We start from the raw sequence: 18928 nt of genomic DNA on the forward strand, positions 1-18928 counted from the left end.
AAAAAATTAAATTTCATTTTCATTTCCACCTGAACCTTCCAGAATTTGATCTGCACATCCCAAATTTCAACCTAAAATCCCCCAAAATTTGCCCTAAAATCCCCAAATTTGCTTTAAAATTCCACCTGAAATTCCAAAAAAAACCCCCAAATTCCACCTAAAATCCCCAAATTTTACCAAAAGTACCCCAAATTTGCCCTAAATCCCCCAAATTTGCCCTAAAATCCCGCAAAATGTCCCTGAAATTCCCCCAAATTTGCCTTAAAATCCCCCAAAATGCCACCGAAAACCCCACAAATTTTACTGAGAATTCCCCAAATTTTACCCCAAAAACCCCAAAATTGACCAAATCCCCCCAAAATACCGAGCCAGGTGTTCATCTTGGTGGAGCTGCAGTGCTCGAGCTGGGGCAGGATGGACACGTCCATGTCCGACTTGGGCTCCTCCTTGGTGAATTCCTGGGGAGAAAACGCCCGGATTGGGGATTTGGGGTTTTTTTGGGGGTGGTTTGAGGTGGTTTGGGGTGGGGAGAGTCAGAAGAACCTTCCAGAACCCCCCGAACACCTCGAGGAACCCTTAAACATCTCCAGAACATCTCCAGGGCTTCCCAGGAACCCCCAAACACCTGGAGAACTTTCCAGAACCCTCTCAAACACCTCGAGGAACCCTCAAACACCTGGAGAACCTTCCAGAACCTTCTCAAACACCTCGAGGAACCCCCAAACACCTGGAGAACCTTCCAGAACCCTCTCAAACACCTCGAGGAACCCCCAAACACCTGGAGAACCTTCCAGAACCTTCTCAAACACCTCAAGGAACCCCCAAACACCTGGAGAACCTCACAGGAACCCCAAAACCCCTCAAGAATGCCCCTCAAACACCTTGAGGAGCCCCCAAACACCTGGACAATCCCTCAAACACCTCCAGAACGCCTTGAGAACCTTCTAGAACCCCCAAACACCTCAAACCCCCCCCTCAAACGCCTGGAGAACCTTCAAGATACCCTCAAGCACCTCGAGGAACATCTCAGGAACATCTCAAGAACTTCCCAGGAACCCCCAAACACCCCCAGAACCCTTCAGCAACTTCTGGAAGGTTCTCAAACCCCCGGAGAACCTTCCGGAACCGGTGACGGAGACCTCAACAGGTAGGCCAACCCAACACGTCACAGGGATCCAACCGACCAACAGCCCCCACGATCGCAGGAACTACCACCCACAGCTCCGCCCAACGAACCCACAGCGCCAACACCCCGACAGCCGGACCCGCCGGGAACGGAGAAACTCCCAAACAGCCGGATCCCAAACACGCGAATCCCAACAGCCGGATCCCAAACAGCCGGATCCCAACAGCCGGATCCCAACAGCAATCACCAACAAGCCCACCCAGATCCCAAAGCAACACCCAATCCCAACACCCAAATCCCAACAACCTCAACCCCACAGGAGCACCCAGATCCCAAAAAGAACACCTGGATCCCAACACCCGGATCCCAAAACACATCCAAATCCCAAAGGAACACCCAGATCCCAACACCCAAACCCCAACAACTTCAACCCCAAAGGAACACCCAGATCCCAACACCGAAACCCCAAAGGAACACCCAGATCCCAAAAAGAACGCCCAGATCCCAACACCGAAATCCCAACAAACCACGCCCCGATCCCAAAGGAACACCCAGATCCCAACACCCAAACCCCAACAACCTCAACTCCAAAAGAACACCCGGATCCCAACACCGAAACCCCAAAGGAACACCCGGATCCCAAACACCCAAACCCCAGCAAACCACACCCAAACCAACACCCAAACCCCAGCAAACCACACCCACATCCCAAGGGAACACCCGGAACCCAAAGGAACACCCGGATCCCAACAACCTCAACCCCAAGGGAACATCTGGATTCCAAAAAGAACACCCGGATCCCAACACCCAAACCCCAACAAATCACACCCAGATCCCAAGGGAACACCTGGATCCCAACACCCAAATCCCAAAAACAACAGCCAGATCCCAACAACCTCAACCCCAAAGGAACACCCAGATCCCAAAAGAACACCCAGATCCCAAAGGAACACCCGGATCCCAAACACCCAAACCCCAGCAAACCACACCCAAACCAACACCCAAACCCCAGCAAACCACACCCACATCCCAAGGGAACACCGGAACCCAAAGGAACACCCAGATCCCAAAAGAACACCCAGATCCCAAAGGAACACCCGGATCCCAAACCCCCAAATCCCAACAACAACACCCATCCCCCTGGCCCCCGTCCGCCTGTTCCCTCCTCGCCTTCCGCTTGTCCTTCTTGTCGTCCTTCTTGGTGAACACGGTGTGCACCCACCAGATCTTGGTGAACATGCTGCCGTAGGCCAGGCTGAAGCCCAGCCCCAGCAGCCACAGCCGCGCCTGTGAACAACAGCCGGACAGCACCGCCACAGTCGGACGAGGCCGCGACAGTCGGAAACCCGGCGGGGAATGGTGGTGTTGGTTGTTCCTGCTCTGGGTGTTGTCGTTTCCTGGGTTTTGGCTGTCCTGGGTGTGGCTCTGGTTGTTTCTGACTGTTCCTTCCCATTCTGACTGTTCTTGGCTGTTCCTAACTGTTCCTCCCCTTCCCATTCCGATTGTTCCCAACTGTTTCTCCCTTTTTTTTCCCCATTCTGATTGTCTCTGACTGTTCGTTCCCTTCCCTTCCCATTCTGATTGTTCTCGACTCTTTCTCCCCATTCCGACTGTTCCTTCCCATTCCGACTGTTCCTCCTCCGACTGTTCCCGACTGTTTCTTCCCATCCCTGGTGCTGTCTCCATCTGTTCCTCTGCCTGTTCCCACCTGATTTTTCCTCCTCTCCGCCTTTTCCTCTGCCAGTTCCCACCACATTTTCCTCATTCCTCCGCCTGTTCCTCCGCCTGTTCCTCTGCCTGTTCCCGTCTAATTTTTCTTCCTCTCCGCCTGTTTCTTTGCCTTTTCCCACCCCATTTCCTCCTCTCCGCCTGTTCCTCTACCTTCCCACCCCATTTCCTCCTCTCCGCCTGTTCTTCTGCCAGTTCCCACCACATTTTCCTCATTCCTCTGCCTGTTCCCACCCCATTTCCCCTCCTCTCCGCCTGTTCCTCCACCTATTTCCACCCCATTTCCGCCTGTTCCTCTGCCTGTTCCTCCGCCTGTTCCCCCGCCATTTCCCTTCTCCACCTGTTCCCACCCCATTTCCCTGTTCCTCCGCCTGTTCCCATCTAATTTTTCCTCCTCTCCGCCTGTTTCTTTGCCTTTTCCCACCCCATTTCCTCCTTTCCGCCTGTTCCTCTGCCAGTTCCCGTCTCATTTCCCTCCCTCTCCGCCTGTTCCTCTGCCTGTTCCTCTGCCAGTTCCCATCCCATTTTCCTCATTCCTCCACCTGTTCATCCACCTGTTCTTCCGCTTGTTCCCACCCCATTTCCCATTCCTCTCCGCCTGTTGCCCACCATTTCCCTGTTCCTCCGCCTGTTCCCACCCCATTTCCCCCCTCCACCTGTTCCCCCGCCATTCCCCCTCTCCGCCTGTTCCCCCGCCATTTCCCTGTTCCTCCGCCTGTTCCCACCCCATTCCCCCCCCATTTCCCGCTCTCCGCCTGTAGCTCCGCCTGTGCGCACCTGGCAGACGAAGGGGAACAGCCCCGGCCCGATGTGGTACCCGTCCAGCCCCAGCGGGAAGACGGCGGCGAGCGCCAGGGTACAACCGACGGCCGTCATGTTGTTCAGGTAGGGCTGCGAGTTCTGGATGTACCTGCAACAGCCGGCAGTCGGGTACAACCGGCACCGCAAACAGCAACACCCGGACACGGCCGAGGGTGGGGGTTTTCCCGGTTTTTTATCATTTTTTCCCATTTTTCCCTGAATTTCCCCCGTTTTTTACTGGTTTTCAAAATTTTTCTTCTTCTTTTCCCATTTTTTTTCCATTTTTCCCAGAATTTTTCCTGATTTTCCCCAATTTTTCCCATTATTTTTTCCCAAAATTTTCCCCGATTTTCCCCTAAATTCCCCCCATTTCCCCCCAGCTTTTCCCCCAATTTTTCCCACAATTTTTCCCAATTCCTCCCCATTTTTCCATGAATTTTCCCCCCATTTTTCCCAAAAATTTTCCTCATTTTCCCTCATTTTTCCCCAGAATATTTTCTCATTTTCCCACAATTTTTCCCAAATTTCCCAGAAGTTTTCCCTAATTTTTTCCCCATTTCCACCCAATTTTTCACTGAATTTTCCCCAATTTTCCCCAAATTTCCCCCCATTTTTCTCATTTTTCCCAGAATTTTTCCCAAATTTCACAGCATTTTCCTGATTTTTCTCCAAATTTTTCCCCCATTTTTCCCAGAATTTTTCCCAAATTTTCCCTGATTTTCCCCAATTTTCCCATAATTTTCCCCAAAAATTTCCCAGTTTTTTGCCCTTTCTTTCCTGCTTTTTCCCAGAATTTCCCCTCAGTTTTCCCCCAGGATTTTCCCCCATTTTTCCCTGAATTTTCCCCAAATTTTCCCTGATTTTCCCAAATTTCCCCAATTTTTTCCCCATTCTCCCCCCCTCATTTCCCCCCATATTTTCCCTCCCAACCCCTCGGAATTTTTGGGAATTTTGGGGAATTTGGGAATTTTCCCACCTCAAACCCTTCAACCTTTGGGATTGTTTCCCTCCCCAACCCCCAAAAATTCAGAATTTTTTCACATTCACCCCAAAACTCTGAATTTTTTCACTTTAACCCCCTAAACCTCTTAATTTTATCCCCTAAAACTCCAAATTTTTCCACTTAAATCCCCAAACCTCCCATTTTTCCCCCCTCAAACCCCTAAAAAAATCCCATTTTTTTCCCTCCCAACCCCCCAAACCCACCAAAACTTCTGGAAATTTTGGAGAATTTTGGGGAATTTTTGAATTTTTTTGAATTTTGGGAATTTCCCCACCTGACGTGCCCGTTGTAGATGTTGAAGGCCAAACAAACGACGGCCAGGACGATTCCGAGCGACGCCAACACCGCGACGGAAATGAACAATTTTTGGGACAGGAAGCGGAAGGTCGTGATCACCTTGGTGTAATCGGCCGGGGGGGACCCCCCTGCGGACAAAATTGGGACAAATCCCCAAAAAATCGGAAATTTGGGAACACCCAGAAAAAATTTCAGCATTTTTCCCAATTTTTTTACCATTTTCCCCCTTTTTTTTTTTGCCAATTTTCCCCCATTTTCCCCTCCCATTTTCCCCAATTTTTCCCAATTTTTCCCAATTTTTCCCCATTTTCCTCCCATTTTTCTTCCCAATTTTCCCCCTTTTTTGTCCCATTTTCCCTCCCAAATTTTTCCCCGTTTTCCCCCCAGATTTTCCCCAAATTTCCCAAATTTTCCCCATTTTCCCCAAATTCCCCGTTTTTCACCCCGTTTCTCACCGATCCATTTGTCGTTGTTGTACCAGCTCAGGTTGTCCTTGGTGCTGTCGTAGTACCCGATCTTCTGGTACTCCCCGTCTGGGACAGGGGACAACGGACAGGTGACACCGGGGCAGGTGGGACAGGTGACAATGGACAGGTGACAATGGGACAGGTGACACCAGGGCAGGTGGGACAGGTGACAATGGACAGGTGACAATGGACAGGTGACACCGGGGCAGGTGGGACAGGTGACAATGGACAGGTGACACCACACAGGTGACACTGGGACAGGTGGGACAGGTGACAATGGACAGGTGACAATGGGACAGGTGACACCGGGGCAGGTGGGACAGGTGACAATGGGACAGGTGGGACAGGTGACAATGGACAGGTGACAATGGGACAGGTGACACTGGGACAGGTGGGACAGGTGACAATGGACAGGTGACAATGGGACAGGTGGCACCAGGGCAGGTGGGACAGGTGACAATGGGACAGGTGGGACAGGTGACAATGGGACAGGTGACAATGGGACAGGTGACACCACACAGGTGACACCAGGGCAGGTGGGACAGGTGACAATGGACAGGTGACACCAGGAGAGATGACACCGGGACAGGTGATAATGGGCAGGTGACACCACACAGGTGACAATGGGACAGGTGGGACAGGTGACAATGGACAGGTGACAACGGGACAGGTGACACCACACAGGTGGCACCAGGGCAGGTGGGACAGGGGACAATGGACAGGTGACAACGGGACAGGTGACACCACACAGGTGACACTGGGACAGGTGGGACAGGTGACACTTTCAGAACACCTGGACTGATGACACCTGCACAGGTGACACCTTGGGGACACCAGGGCAGGTGGGACAGGTGACAGTGGACAGGTGACAATGGCACAGGTGACACCTTGGGGACATCAGAACAGGTGACACCAGACAGGTGACACCCAGACAATGGCACAGGTGACACCTTGGGGACACCCAGACAGGTGACACCAACACGGGTGACCTGGAGGTCCCTCAATGTCACCCAAGGTCCCTCAGTGTCACCTGGAGGTCCCTCAAGACGTCCTCGAGTGCCACCCCCCGTTGTCCCCCGCTGTCCCCTCACCTTGGAGCTGCTCGATCAGGGTCCAGGCCATGCGGGAGCCGCTGGCGTCGAACACCACGTGGCCCTGGAGGGGACACGGGGACGGCGTTGGGGACACCCCTGGGGACACCTCCACCCACAGGTGGTGGTGTCTCAATGCCACCTCAGTGACGTCCTCAATGTCACCTCAAACCCAGAGGTGGTGATGTCCTCAAGGTCACCTCGGTGATGTCCTCAGTGTCACCTCCACCCACAGGTGGTGACATCATCAGTGCCACCTCCACCCACCAATGGTGACATCCTCAATGTCACCTCCACCAGAGATGGTGACATCCTCAATGTCACCTCCACCCAGGCATGGTGACGTCCTCAACGTCACCTCCCCCCACCAGTGGTGACATCCTCAATGTCACCTCCACAAAGGTGGGGACATCCCTGGTGGCGCCTCCAACCACAGATGGTGACATCCTCAATGTCACCTCCATCCACCTATGGTGACATCATCAGTGTCACCTCAGTGACGTCCTCAATGTCACCTCCACCCAAATGTGAATTTTGGAGCCACATTTTTGAGGAACTTCCACCCAACACAAATCTCTGATACCACCACCACCCAAATCTGACTTTTGGAACCCCCCTTAGATGCCACCACCACCCAAACCCGAATTTCGGCGCCACCGTCCACTCACCGAGACACCCTCGAAGGCCGAGGAGTTGAGGGCGCGGTAGATCTCGTCGGTGATGGTTTTGTTGTTGTAGTTGAACTCGTCCAAGCCCACCCCTTGCTTGGCCAACTCTTGGGCCGTCTTGTTGAGCGCCAAGGCCAAGGCCCAGATGGCGTCGTAGGCCAGCGGCGCCTCCTGGTAGCCACCGTTCTCCTTGGGGTTGTTGCCCAACCTCTTGTCCAGCTTCTCGATGAACTCTTGGGACGTCTGGTGGAGGACAACCAACAGTGAGGGAATGGTTGGGTTGGAGACCACTCAATGGTTGGGTTGGAGATCACCCAATGGTTGGGTTGGAGACCACCCAATGGTTGGGTTGGAGACCACCCAATGGTTGAGTTGGAGACCACCCAATGGTTGAGTTGGAGACCACCCAATGGTTGGGTTGGAGACCACCCAATGGTTGGGTTGGAGATCACCCAATGGTTGGGTTGGAGACCACCCAAAGTTGACCCAACGGTTGCGCTGGAGACCATCCAAAGTTAACCCAATGGTTGGGTTGGCCATCACCCAATGTTCACCCAATGGTTGGGTTGGAGACTCCTCAAGGTTGACCCAAGGTTGACCCAATGGTTGGGTTGGAGACCATCCAAGGTTTGGCTGGAAACCACCCAAGGGAGACCCAAGGTTGACCCAAAGTTGACCCAAGGTTTGGATTGGAGACCACGCAACCTTCACTCAACATTGACCCCAATGGTTGAATTGGAGACCACCCAAGGTTGACCCAAGGTTTGGGTTGGAGATCACCCAAAGTTGACCCAAAGTTGACCCAATGGTTGCATTGGACACCCCCAAGGTTGACCCAATGGTTGGGTTGGAGACCACCCATGGTTTGGGCTGGAGACCACCCAAGGTTTGGGTTGGCCACCACCCAAGGTTTGGGTTGGACACCACCCAAGGTTTGGGCTGGAGACCACCCAAGGTTTGGGTTGGCCACCCAAAGTTCACCCAAGGTTTGGGCTGGAGACCACCCAAGGTTGACCCAAAGTTGACCCAAGGTTTGGGTTGGCCACCACCCAAAGTTGACCCAAGGTTTGGGTTGGAGACCACCCAAAGTTGACCCAAGGTTTGGGTTGGCCACCAGCCAGCGCTGCCCCGAGGCTGACCCAAGGCTCACCATGTTGGAGATGCTGCGCGTGTTCTCGGGGTTGAGCATGACGATCTCGGTGGTGATGTGACCTTCCACCGCCTCGGCCATCTGGTCCGCCGTGCAGTTGATGGACGGGTCGGGCGTGCGGAACCATTTGTTGGCGTACCAGCCAATCAGGAACCAGACGTACTTCTTGCCGTAGAGCTTCTCCTTGTACACCTGGAAGGGTGGGGAGGTCCGTCCGTCCGTCTGTCTGTCATCGATTTCTGGTAATTTCTATCCATTCGTCATCCATCCATCATCATCATCACCATCATCATCCATCATCATCATCATCATCATCCATCTCCATCCATCCATGATCCACCATTATTGATCCATCCATCTCCCTCCATCCATCCATGATCCATCATCATCATCACCATTATCATCATCCATCTCCATCCATCAAGTTCCACCACTGATCCATCCACCATCCATCATCATTGATCCATCATCATCATCATCACCATCATCCATGATCCATCAATTTCCACCACTGATCCATCATCATCATCATCCATCTCCATCCGTCCATCCACGATCCATCATTGATCCATCATCACCATCATCATCATCACCATCATCCATCTCCATCCATCCATGATCCATCCATGATCCACCATCATCATCCTCATCACCACCATCATCCATCTCCATCCATCCATCCATCCATGATCCATCATCATCATGATCACCACCATCCATCTTCATCCCTCTTCATCCATCCATCTCCATCATCATCATCGTCACCACCATCATCCATCTCCATCCATCCATCCATGATCCATCAATGTCCACCACCACCACCATCACCACCATCTTCATCCATCCGTGATCCATCATCATCATCACCACCACCATCATCCATCTCCATCCATCCATCCATGATCCATCATCACCATCATCACCACCACCACCATCACCACCATCTTCATCCATCCGTGATCCATCATCATCATCACCACCATCTCCATCCATCCGTGATCCACCAATCCCCACCACCCATCATCACTTGGTTCCCACCTCACAGAAGACCTTCCTCGCCACCGTCTCGTAGAAGAGCCCCACGATGATCCGGGCGTCCTGCCGCTGCGGGATTGGACAGATTTTCAAAGCCCCGCCCACCTCATTTGCATAAATTAACAACCCTCTCCCACCCGTTCCTTTTTGACCCCAATGGATTTTTGGGGCGGTTTCTCCTCTTTTTGGAGGTCCACCATGGCTGGGGAGGTCCTGAGGGTGGGGTGGGACCTCGGGGTGGTCCTGAGGGTGGGGTGGGACCTCAGGGTGGTCCCGAGGGTGGGGTTGGACCTCAGGGTGGTCCCGAGGGTGGGGTTGGACCTCGGGGTTGGACCTCGGAGGTCTCACCTTGAGGTTCTTGACGGACGCAGAGGGGTCGGAGAAGAAGCTCTGGCGGAAGGTGATCTCCAGCCCGGCCTCCTTCACCCGCCGGTCGAGGTCGTCCAGGGTCTGGTGGAGATGTGGGGACACCAGAAATGGGGTTGGGGACACCAGAAATGGGGTTGGGGACACCAGAAATGGGGTTGGTGGCACCAAAAATGGGATTGGGGACACCAGAAATGGGGTTGGGGACACCAGAAATGGGGTTGGGGGCACCAAAAATGGGGTTGAGGGCATCAAGGACAACTTGAGGACACCAAAGATGATTTAGGGCCACCAAGGAGGATTTTGGGGCCACCAAGAAGAATTTTGGGGTCACCACTGAGGAACCCGAGGAGAATTTTGGGGCCACCAAAGAGGAACCCAAGAGAGGATTTTGGGGCCACCAAGGAGGATTTTGGGGCCACCATGGAGAATTTTGGGGCCACCAAGGAGGAATCCAAGGCAAATTTTGGGGCCACCAAGGAGAATTTTGGGGTCACCACTGAGGAACCCAAGGACGATTTTGGTGCCACCAAGGAGGAACCCAAGGAGGATTTTGGGGCCACCAAGGAGGAACCCAAGAGAGGATTTTGGGGCCACCAAGGAAGATTTTGGGGCCACCATGGAGAATTTTGGGGCCACCAAGGAGGAACCCAAGAGAGGATTTTGGGGCCACCAAAGAGGAACCCAAGGAGGATTTTGGTGCCACCAAGGAGAATTTTGGGGCCACCAAGAAGAATTTTGGGGTCACCACTGAGGAACCCAAGGAGGATTTTGGGGCCACCAAGGAGAATTTTGGGGCCACCAAGAAGAATTTTGGGGTCACCACTGAGGAACCCAAGGAGGATTTTGGGGCCACCAAGGAGAATTTTGGGGCCACCAAGAAGAATTTTGGGGTCACCACTGAGGAACCCAAGGAGGATTTTGGGGCCACCATGGAGGAACCCAAGGAGGATTTTGGGGCCACCAAACCCAAGGGGTTCCTACCGAGGTGAAGACCTCCTCGGTCTGCTGGATGGTGGCGATCTTGGTCCAGCCCCACTTCTTGAAGAGCTGCACGCGGGTGGGGTTGTGCAGCGTGGCCGACGGGTGCGTGCGGAAGAACGTCGGGAAGCGCTGGCGGTTGGAGAGCGCCGGGGAGCTGGAGCCGTACGAGAGCTGGGAATTCCCAAAATTCCCCAAAATCCCAGGTTTTTCAGGGAATTTTCGGGAATTTTGGCGATTTCGTGGGGAGCTTTTTTGTGATTTTTTGGCGATTTTTGGCGATTTTGGGGGGATTTTTTTGGAATTTTTGGGCATTTTTGGGGATTTGGGGAATTGGAATTTTAGGGATTTGGGAATGGGAATTGTGGGGATTTTTTCAGATTTTTTTGGGATTTTTAGGATTTTTTGGGGGATTTTGTGCAGGTTTTTTATTTTTGGCAATTTTGGGGAGCTTTTTGTGTGATTTTTGGGGGATTTTTTGGGAATTTTTGGGCATATTTGGCGATTTTGGGGGATTTGGGGAATTGGAATTTTAGGGATTTGGGAATGGGAATTGTGGGGATTTTTTTCAGATTTTTGGGGATGTTTTGGGGGATTTTGTGCAGGTTTTTTTTATTTTTTGTGATTTTTTGGCGATTTTGGGGGATTATTTTATTTTATCGGGATTTTTGGCATTTTTTTGGTATTTTTTCTGGATTTTTGGGGGGATTTTGGGGGAGTTTTTTAGGGAATTCTTGGGGATTTGGGATTTGGATATTTGGGAATTTTTGGGGTTGGGGATTTTGGGGATTTTGGGGATTTTGGGATAGGAATTTTGGGGTTATGGAACATCCAGAAAAATGTCAGGAAGCGCTGGGAATTCCCTAAAAATTCCAAAAACATCCCCAAAAAATTCCAATTGGGGGGGGTTTTGGGAATTTTTTGGGACTTTTGGGGGATTTTGGGAATGGAAATTGTGGGGATTTTGGGAATTGAAATTTTCGGAATTTTTGGGAATGGGAATTGTGGGGATTTGGAGATTTGGGAACGGGAATTGTTGGGATTTGGGAAATTGGGAATTTGGGGGATTTTTTTGGGATTTGGGGAATTTTTGAGATTTTGGGGATTTGGGAATTGGGGGGGAATTGGGATTTGGAATTTTTGGGGATTTGGGAATTTTGGGGATTGGATTTGTGGGAATTGTGGGGAATTTGGGGGATTTGGGGATTGTGGGAAAAAGGGGATTTGTGGGAATGGGAAGGGGAATTTTGGGAATTGTGAGAACTTGGGAATTGTGGGGATCTGGGGATGGGAATTGTGGGAATTTTTGGGAATTGTGGGAATTGTGGGAATTTGGGAATGATGGGAAATACGGGAATGGTGGGAATGGGAAGGAGAATTTGGGGATTTTGGGGAATTTGGGAATTTTGGGAATGGGAGTGACAGGAAAAATCTGGGAGCAGGCGGGAAGAACAAGGCGGGAATTTCGGGAATTGGAGGGACGGGAAGGACCCCCCAAAATCCCAAAAATTCCCCCCCAAAAAATTCCCAAAAGATCCAGGAATGGTCCAGAAGTTTTTATTTTATTTAATAAAAAATTCAAGAAAATGTTATTTAAATTTTTGTTTAAATCTGTAAAGAATAAAGAGAATTTCCCCAAGATTCCCCCCAAATTACCAAAATGTTCCAAAAACTTTTTAAAAATAAAAAAAGGTTTTAAGAATCCTGAAAAAGGTTCCCCAAAAATCTTCAAAAAATCCAGAAAATCCCCCAAAAATCCCCTCAAAGTTGGGAAAATACCCCTAAATAATCTTTAAAAAAACCCCCAAAATTCTTTAAGAAGTCCAAAGAACAACACAAAAAATCCCCCCAAAAATTCCCCTTAAAAAAAAAATCTGAAAAAATCCAAATAAATAAACAAATAAATCCCCCAAAAAATTCCCCCCCCAAAATTGAGATAATCCCCCCAAAAAATCTCCAAAATTCCCCCATCAAAAAAATGTTAAAACCCCCAAAAATCCAGAATATCCCCACAACAAATCTCAAAAAAATCCTGGAAAAACCAAGAAAATTCTCCAAAAAAATCCCCCCAAAATCCCCCCAAAACAAAAGAAAAATTTCCAAAAGATTTTTTAAAATTTGTAAAAATTTTAGAAAACTTGAAAAAAATTGAAAAAATTTGAAAAATAATCCCAAAAAATTCCCTCCAAAAAGAATCCCAAAATATTTTTTAAAACTGGAAGAAAATTGAATTTTTTAGTCAAAAAATTCACCAAAAAAAATCCCAAAAATTCACCAAAAAATCCCCAAAATTCACCAAAAAGTCCCAAAAATTCCCTTTAAATCCTCAACAAAATAAAAAAAATCCAAAAAGATTGTCCAAAAAATATCCCCAAAAATTAAAAAAAAAATCCCAAAACATTTTTTAAAATTGGAAAAAAATCTGAAAAAATTATTCCAAAAAATTCAAAAAAACCCAAAAATTCAGAAAAAAGATTCCCAACAATTCACAAAAAAAACACAAAAAAGTCAAAAAAACTCCCAAAATATTTTACAATATTGGAAAACATTTGAAAAATAATTGAAAAAAAAAACCAAAAAGATCCCCCCCAAAATCCCAAAAATTCACCAAAAAAATCCCAAAAATTCCCGCACCAAAACAATTCCAAAATTTCCCAACTTTTCCCCCAGAATTCCCACATTTTCCGGAAAGTTCCGGAATTTTCTCCGCTCTCTCACCACGGTGACGTTCCAGATGCGCGCGGCCTCGGCCACCAGGGTGGAGACGCTGGAGCAGCCGGGCATGAGGATGATCTTGAACGGGAGGTTGTAGAGCAGCTCGTAGAGGAACTTGGTGGCCTGGCCGGGGTCACACTGAGGGGACAACCGGGGACAATCCCAGTTCCACCAGTGACCACCAGTTCCAGGGGAAAAAATCCCCAAATTCCCAAAAAAACCACCCAAAAATGACCCCAAACACACCAAAAAACGCCCCAAACCCCTCAAAATCCAAGGTTGAACCCAAAACTCCAAGGTTGAACCCATGAATCCAAGATGGCACCAGGTGGGACTTGGTGGCCTGGCCGGGGTCACACTGAGGGGACAACCAGGGACAATCCCAGTTCCACCAGTGGCCACCAGTTCCAGCCCAGTTCCAATCAAAAAACCCCCAAATTTACCCCAAAATTGCCCCAAAAACTCCAAAATCCAAGGCTGAACCCATGAATCCAAGATGGCACCAGGTGGGACTTGGTGGCCTGGCCGGGGTCACACTGAGGGGACAACCAGGGACAATCCCAGTTCCACCAGTTCCAGACCAGTTCCAATCCAAAACCCCCAAATTTACCCCAAAATTGCCCCAAAATTGCCCCAAAAACCCCAAAATCCAAGGCTGAACCCATGAATCCAAGATGGCACCAGGTGGGACCAAGGTGACACTGAGGGGACAATCGGGGACAATCCCAGTTCCACCAGTGACCACCAGTTCCAGACCAGTTCCAACCCAAAACCACCAAAAATTGCCCCAAAAATTGCCCCAAAATGGCCCCAAAACCCCCAAAAATCCAAGGTTGGACCCATGAATCCAAGATGGCACCAGGTGGGACTTGGTGGCCTGGCCGGGGTCACACTGAGGGGACAACCGGGGACAATCCCAGTTCAACCAGTGACCACCAGTTCCAGACCAGTTCCAATCCAAAAACCCCCAAATTTACCCCAAAATTGCCCCAAAAACCCCAAAATCCAAGGTTGAACCCAAACATCCAAGATGGCACCAGGTGGGACCAAGGTGACACTGAGGGGACAATCGGGGACAATCCCAGTTCCACCAGTGACCACCAGTTCCAGACCAGTTCCAACCCAAAAACCCCAAAAATGGCCCCAAAATGGCCCCAAAACCCCAAAACTTCAAGGTTGAACCCAAAATCCCAGGTTGGACCCAAAGATCCAAGATGGCACCAGGTGGGACTTGGTGGCCTGGCCGGGGTCACACTGAGGGGACAACCGGGGACAATCCCAGTTCAACCAGTGACCACCAGTTCCAGGGGAAAAATCCCCAAATTCCCCAAAAAACCCACCCCAAAACCCCAAAAATGGCCCCAAACACTCCAAAACCCAAGGTTGAACCCAAAGAACCAAGATGGCACCAGGTGGAACCAAGGTGACACTGAGGGGACAATCGGGGACAATCCCAGTTCCACCAGTTCCACCAGTTCCAGCCCAGTTCCAACCCAAAAACCCCCAAATTAACCCCAAATTTACCCCAAAAATGGCCCCAAAAACTCCAAAACCTCAAGGTTGAACCCAAAGAACCAAGATGGCACCAGGTGGGACCAAGGTGACACTGAGGGGACAACCGGGGACAATCCCAGTTCCACCAGTGACCACCAGTTCCAGGAAAAAAAAATCCCAAAATTCCCAAAAAAAACCCACCCCAAAAGCTCCAAATTACCCCAAAAATGGCTCCAAAATGACTCAAAAAAATCCCCAAATTGCCCCCAAAAACCCCAAAACTGCCCCCAAAAATGATCCCAAAATGACCCCAAAAATCCCCCAAAATGGCCCGGAAATGGCCACAAAAATCCCCCTAAAAATGGCCCCAAAATCCCCCCAAAATCCCCCCAAATCCAATTTTCAACACCAAAAAAATCCCATTTTTAACCCCAAAAATCCTCCCAAAAATTCCTATTTTCTACCCCAAAAATCCCATTTTTTAATCCAAAAAAATCCCAAAATTTCTCATTTTCAACCCCAAACCCCCAATTTTTGACCCCAAAAAAATCCCCAAAAAATCCCATTTCAAACTCAAAAAATGCCCCCCAAAATCCCATTTTTTATCCAAAAACCCCATTTTTAACCCCCCCAAAAATCCCATTTCTTTCCAAAATTTAAAAAAACATCAAATTTTCAACCCCAAAAAATGCCCCCAAAATCCCATTTTTTATCCAAAAATTCCCATTTTCAACCCCAAAAAAATCTGATTCTTTATCCAAAAAATCCCACTTTTAACCCCCCAAAAATCCCATTTTTAACCCCCCAAAAATCCCAAAAATTCTCATTTTCATCCTCCAGAAAATCCCAATTTTCATCCCCCCAAAATTCCCAATTTTTCCCTTTTTTCCCCCCAAAATTTTGGGATCCCCTCCCCCCCTTTTCCCATTTTTCTCCCATTCCAAAGGAAAAATTCCATGAATAATTCAGGGCACGGAAAAGTCCGGAAAAGGAGCCGGAGCCGTTGCCATGGCGATGCTCAGCAGCATCCCCTGGTTGCCATGGCGATTCTCAGCAGCATCCCCGGGTTGCCATGGCAACGGCGCTGGGGGGAGGGGGAATTGAGGGGGGTTTGGGACGGCCGAAAATTTGGGGAAAATTCAGGGGAAATTGGGAATTTTGGGGGAAAAATTTGGGGGTTTTGGGGGGAAATTGGGATTTTTTTGGGGGGGAAAATTTGGGGACTTTAGGGGGAAAATTTTGAGGGTTTTGGAGGAAAAATGGGATTTTTAGTGGGGGGAAATTGGGAATTTTTGGGGGGAAATTCTGGGGGGAAATTGGGATTTTTGGGGGGGAAATTTGGGGTTTTTTTGGGAGGAAAAATTGGGATTTTGGGGCCACATATCCTGGCTCCAATCCCAAATTCTGTCCCAAATCCTGATCCCATTCCTGACCCCAAACTCAGCCCCATCCAATCACTGGGGACCCCAAAACTGAGCCCAGAATTCACCCCAAACCTGACCCCAAACGCACCTTATTTCCATCCTGGTGACCCAAAACTTGACCCCAAAACTGACCAAAATCCCAAACCTGACCCCAATCCCAAATCCTGACCCCAAATCCCAAACCTGACCCCAATCCCAAACAGGTGACCCCAAACCTGACCCCAACCCCAAAACTGACCAAAATCCCATCCTGATATCCCCAAATCTGACCCCAAACCCGACCCCAATCCCAAACCTGACCCCAATCCCAAACCTGACCCCAAAACTCACCCCAAATCCCATCCCAGTGACCCCAAACCTGATCCCAAACCTGACCCCAAACTCACCTCAACCCCATCCTCACCCCAAACCCATCCTGGTGACCCCAAACCTGACCCCAATCCCATCCCACTGGCCCCAAACCTGATCCCAATCCCAAAAAAAACTCCAACCCCAAACTTGACCCCAATCCCAAAACTCACCCCAATCCCAAACCTGACCCCAAATCCCAAACCCTGACCCCAAATCCCAGAACTCACCCCAATTCCATCCCAGTGACCCCAAACCTGACCCCGATCCCATCCTGGTGACCCCAAAGTCACCCCAAATCCCAAACCTGACCCCAAACCTGACCCCAAATCCCAAACCCTGACCCCAAATCCCAGAACTCACCCCAGTTCCATCCTCACCCCAATCCCATCCCAGTGACCCCAAAACTGACCCCAAAACTGACCCCAATCCCATCCTGGTGACCCCAAACCTGATCCCAATCCCAAACGTGACCCCAAATCCCAAACTCACCCCAATCCCAAACCTGACCCCAAATCCCAAATCCCAGAACTCACCCCAATTCCATCCCAGTGACCCCAAACCTGACCCCGATCCCATCCTGGTGACCCCAAAGTCACCTCAAATCCCAAACCTGACCCCAAACCTGACCCCAATCCCAAATCTCACCCCAATCCCATCCCAGTGACCCCAAAACTGATCCCAAACTCACCTCAACCCCAAAATTCACCCCAATCCCAAACTGCTGAACCCAAACTCAAACCTGACCCCAAACCTGACCCAAATCCCAAACCCTGACCCAAATCCCAATTCCTGACCCCAAATCCCCAAATCCTGACCCCAAACCTGACCCAAATCCCAATTCCTGACCCCAAATCCCCAAATCCTGACCCCAAACCTGACCCAAATCCCATCCCAGAAACCCCAAAATTGACCCCAAACTCACCCCAATCCCAAACCTGACCCCAAACCTGACCCAAATCCCAATTCCTGACCCCAAATCCCCAAATCCTGACCCCAAACCTGATCCCAAATCCCAATTCCTGACCCCAAATCCCCAAATCCTGACCCCAAACCTGATCCCAAATCCCAATTCCTGACCCCAAATCCCAAATCCTGACCCCAAACCTGACCCAAATCCCATCCCAGAAACCCCAAAATTGGCCCCAAACTCACCCCAATCCCAAACCTGACCCCAAACCTGATCCCAAATCCCAATTCCTGACCCCAAATCCCCAAATCCTGACCCCAAACCTGACCCAAATCCCATCCCAGAAACCCCAAAATTGGCCCCAAACTCACCCCAATCCCAAATCTGAAACTCACCCCAATCCCAAAACTCACCTCGCCCCCAAACCTGACCCCAAACCCATCCTGGTGACCCCAAACCTGACCCCAAATCCCAAATCCTGACCCCAAACCCCAACTCCTGACCCCAAATCCCAACTCCTGACCCCAAACTCCAATTCCTGACCCCAAATCCCAAATCCTGACCCCAAATCCCCAAATCCTGACCCCAAACTCCAATTCCTGACCCCAAATCCCAATTCCTGACCCCAAAACCCCCAAATCCCACATTTTGACCCCAAAACCCCATTTTTTGGACCCCAAATCCTTCACCTTGCTGTCACGGCGGATGAGCGGCCCTCGTCGATGTTCTCCAACCCTCGATCCTCACCCCAAATCCCGAATTTTTTTCACCCCAAAACCCCAAATCTTGACCCCAAAACCCCAAATTTCCATCTTTTGACTCCAAAAATCGCCATTTTGGACCCAAAATTCCGTTTTTTCAGCCCAAATCCTCTCATCTTGGATGAGGCGGAGCTCGCAGTCGGGCAGGATGTCCTGGCGCTCGTTGATGTCCTCCAGGGCCACCCCAACTCCAATTCCAGACCCCAAATCGCCGATTTTTGACCCCAAATCGCCGATTTTTGACCCAAACCCCAAAACCCCAAATTTTGACCCAAAATTCCATTTTTTGACCCCAAAATCCCTCACCTGGCTGTCGTAGTCGGGCAGGATGTCCCTCTCGTTGATGTCCTCCAAGACCATCCCAACCTCAGTTCCTCACCCAAATCCCCACGTTTTGACCCCAAAACCTCCAATCCCGATCCGAAGCCCCAAAATTCCATTTTTTCACCCCAAAACTCCTCACCTTGCTGTCGTAGTGGATGAGTCAGAGCTCACAGTCAGGCAGGACATCCCATCTCTCATTGATGTTCTCCAACCCCAACTTTTGACCCCAAAACCTCAAA

At 50.1% G+C, this 18928-nt stretch overlaps 1 protein-coding gene across 1 annotated transcript in view; it reads right to left on the reverse strand.

Moving 5' to 3' along the window:
- The window catches only part of GABBR1 (gamma-aminobutyric acid type B receptor subunit 1), a 36607-nt gene that overhangs the window by 8714 nt on the left and 8965 nt on the right, over positions 1-18928 (reverse strand). The window contains exons 5-16 of the mRNA XM_030970537.1: positions 13432-13566; positions 10717-10887; positions 9715-9816; positions 9370-9435; positions 8332-8523; positions 7182-7424; positions 6514-6577; positions 5411-5488; positions 4933-5083; positions 3632-3764; positions 2297-2413; positions 365-482 (exon numbers count right to left, since the gene is read on the reverse strand). Of these exons, the coding sequence (XP_030826397.1) occupies positions 365-482; positions 2297-2413; positions 3632-3764; positions 4933-5083; positions 5411-5488; positions 6514-6577; positions 7182-7424; positions 8332-8523; positions 9370-9435; positions 9715-9816; positions 10717-10887; positions 13432-13566 (1570 nt within the window). The remainder of the gene's footprint in view (positions 1-364; positions 483-2296; positions 2414-3631; positions 3765-4932; positions 5084-5410; positions 5489-6513; positions 6578-7181; positions 7425-8331; positions 8524-9369; positions 9436-9714; positions 9817-10716; positions 10888-13431; positions 13567-18928) is intronic.

The sequence above is a fragment of the Camarhynchus parvulus genome, unplaced genomic scaffold (genome assembly GCF_901933205.1).
Source record: "Camarhynchus parvulus unplaced genomic scaffold, STF_HiC, whole genome shotgun sequence".
Classification (NCBI taxonomy): domain Eukaryota; kingdom Metazoa; phylum Chordata; class Aves; order Passeriformes; family Thraupidae; genus Camarhynchus; species Camarhynchus parvulus.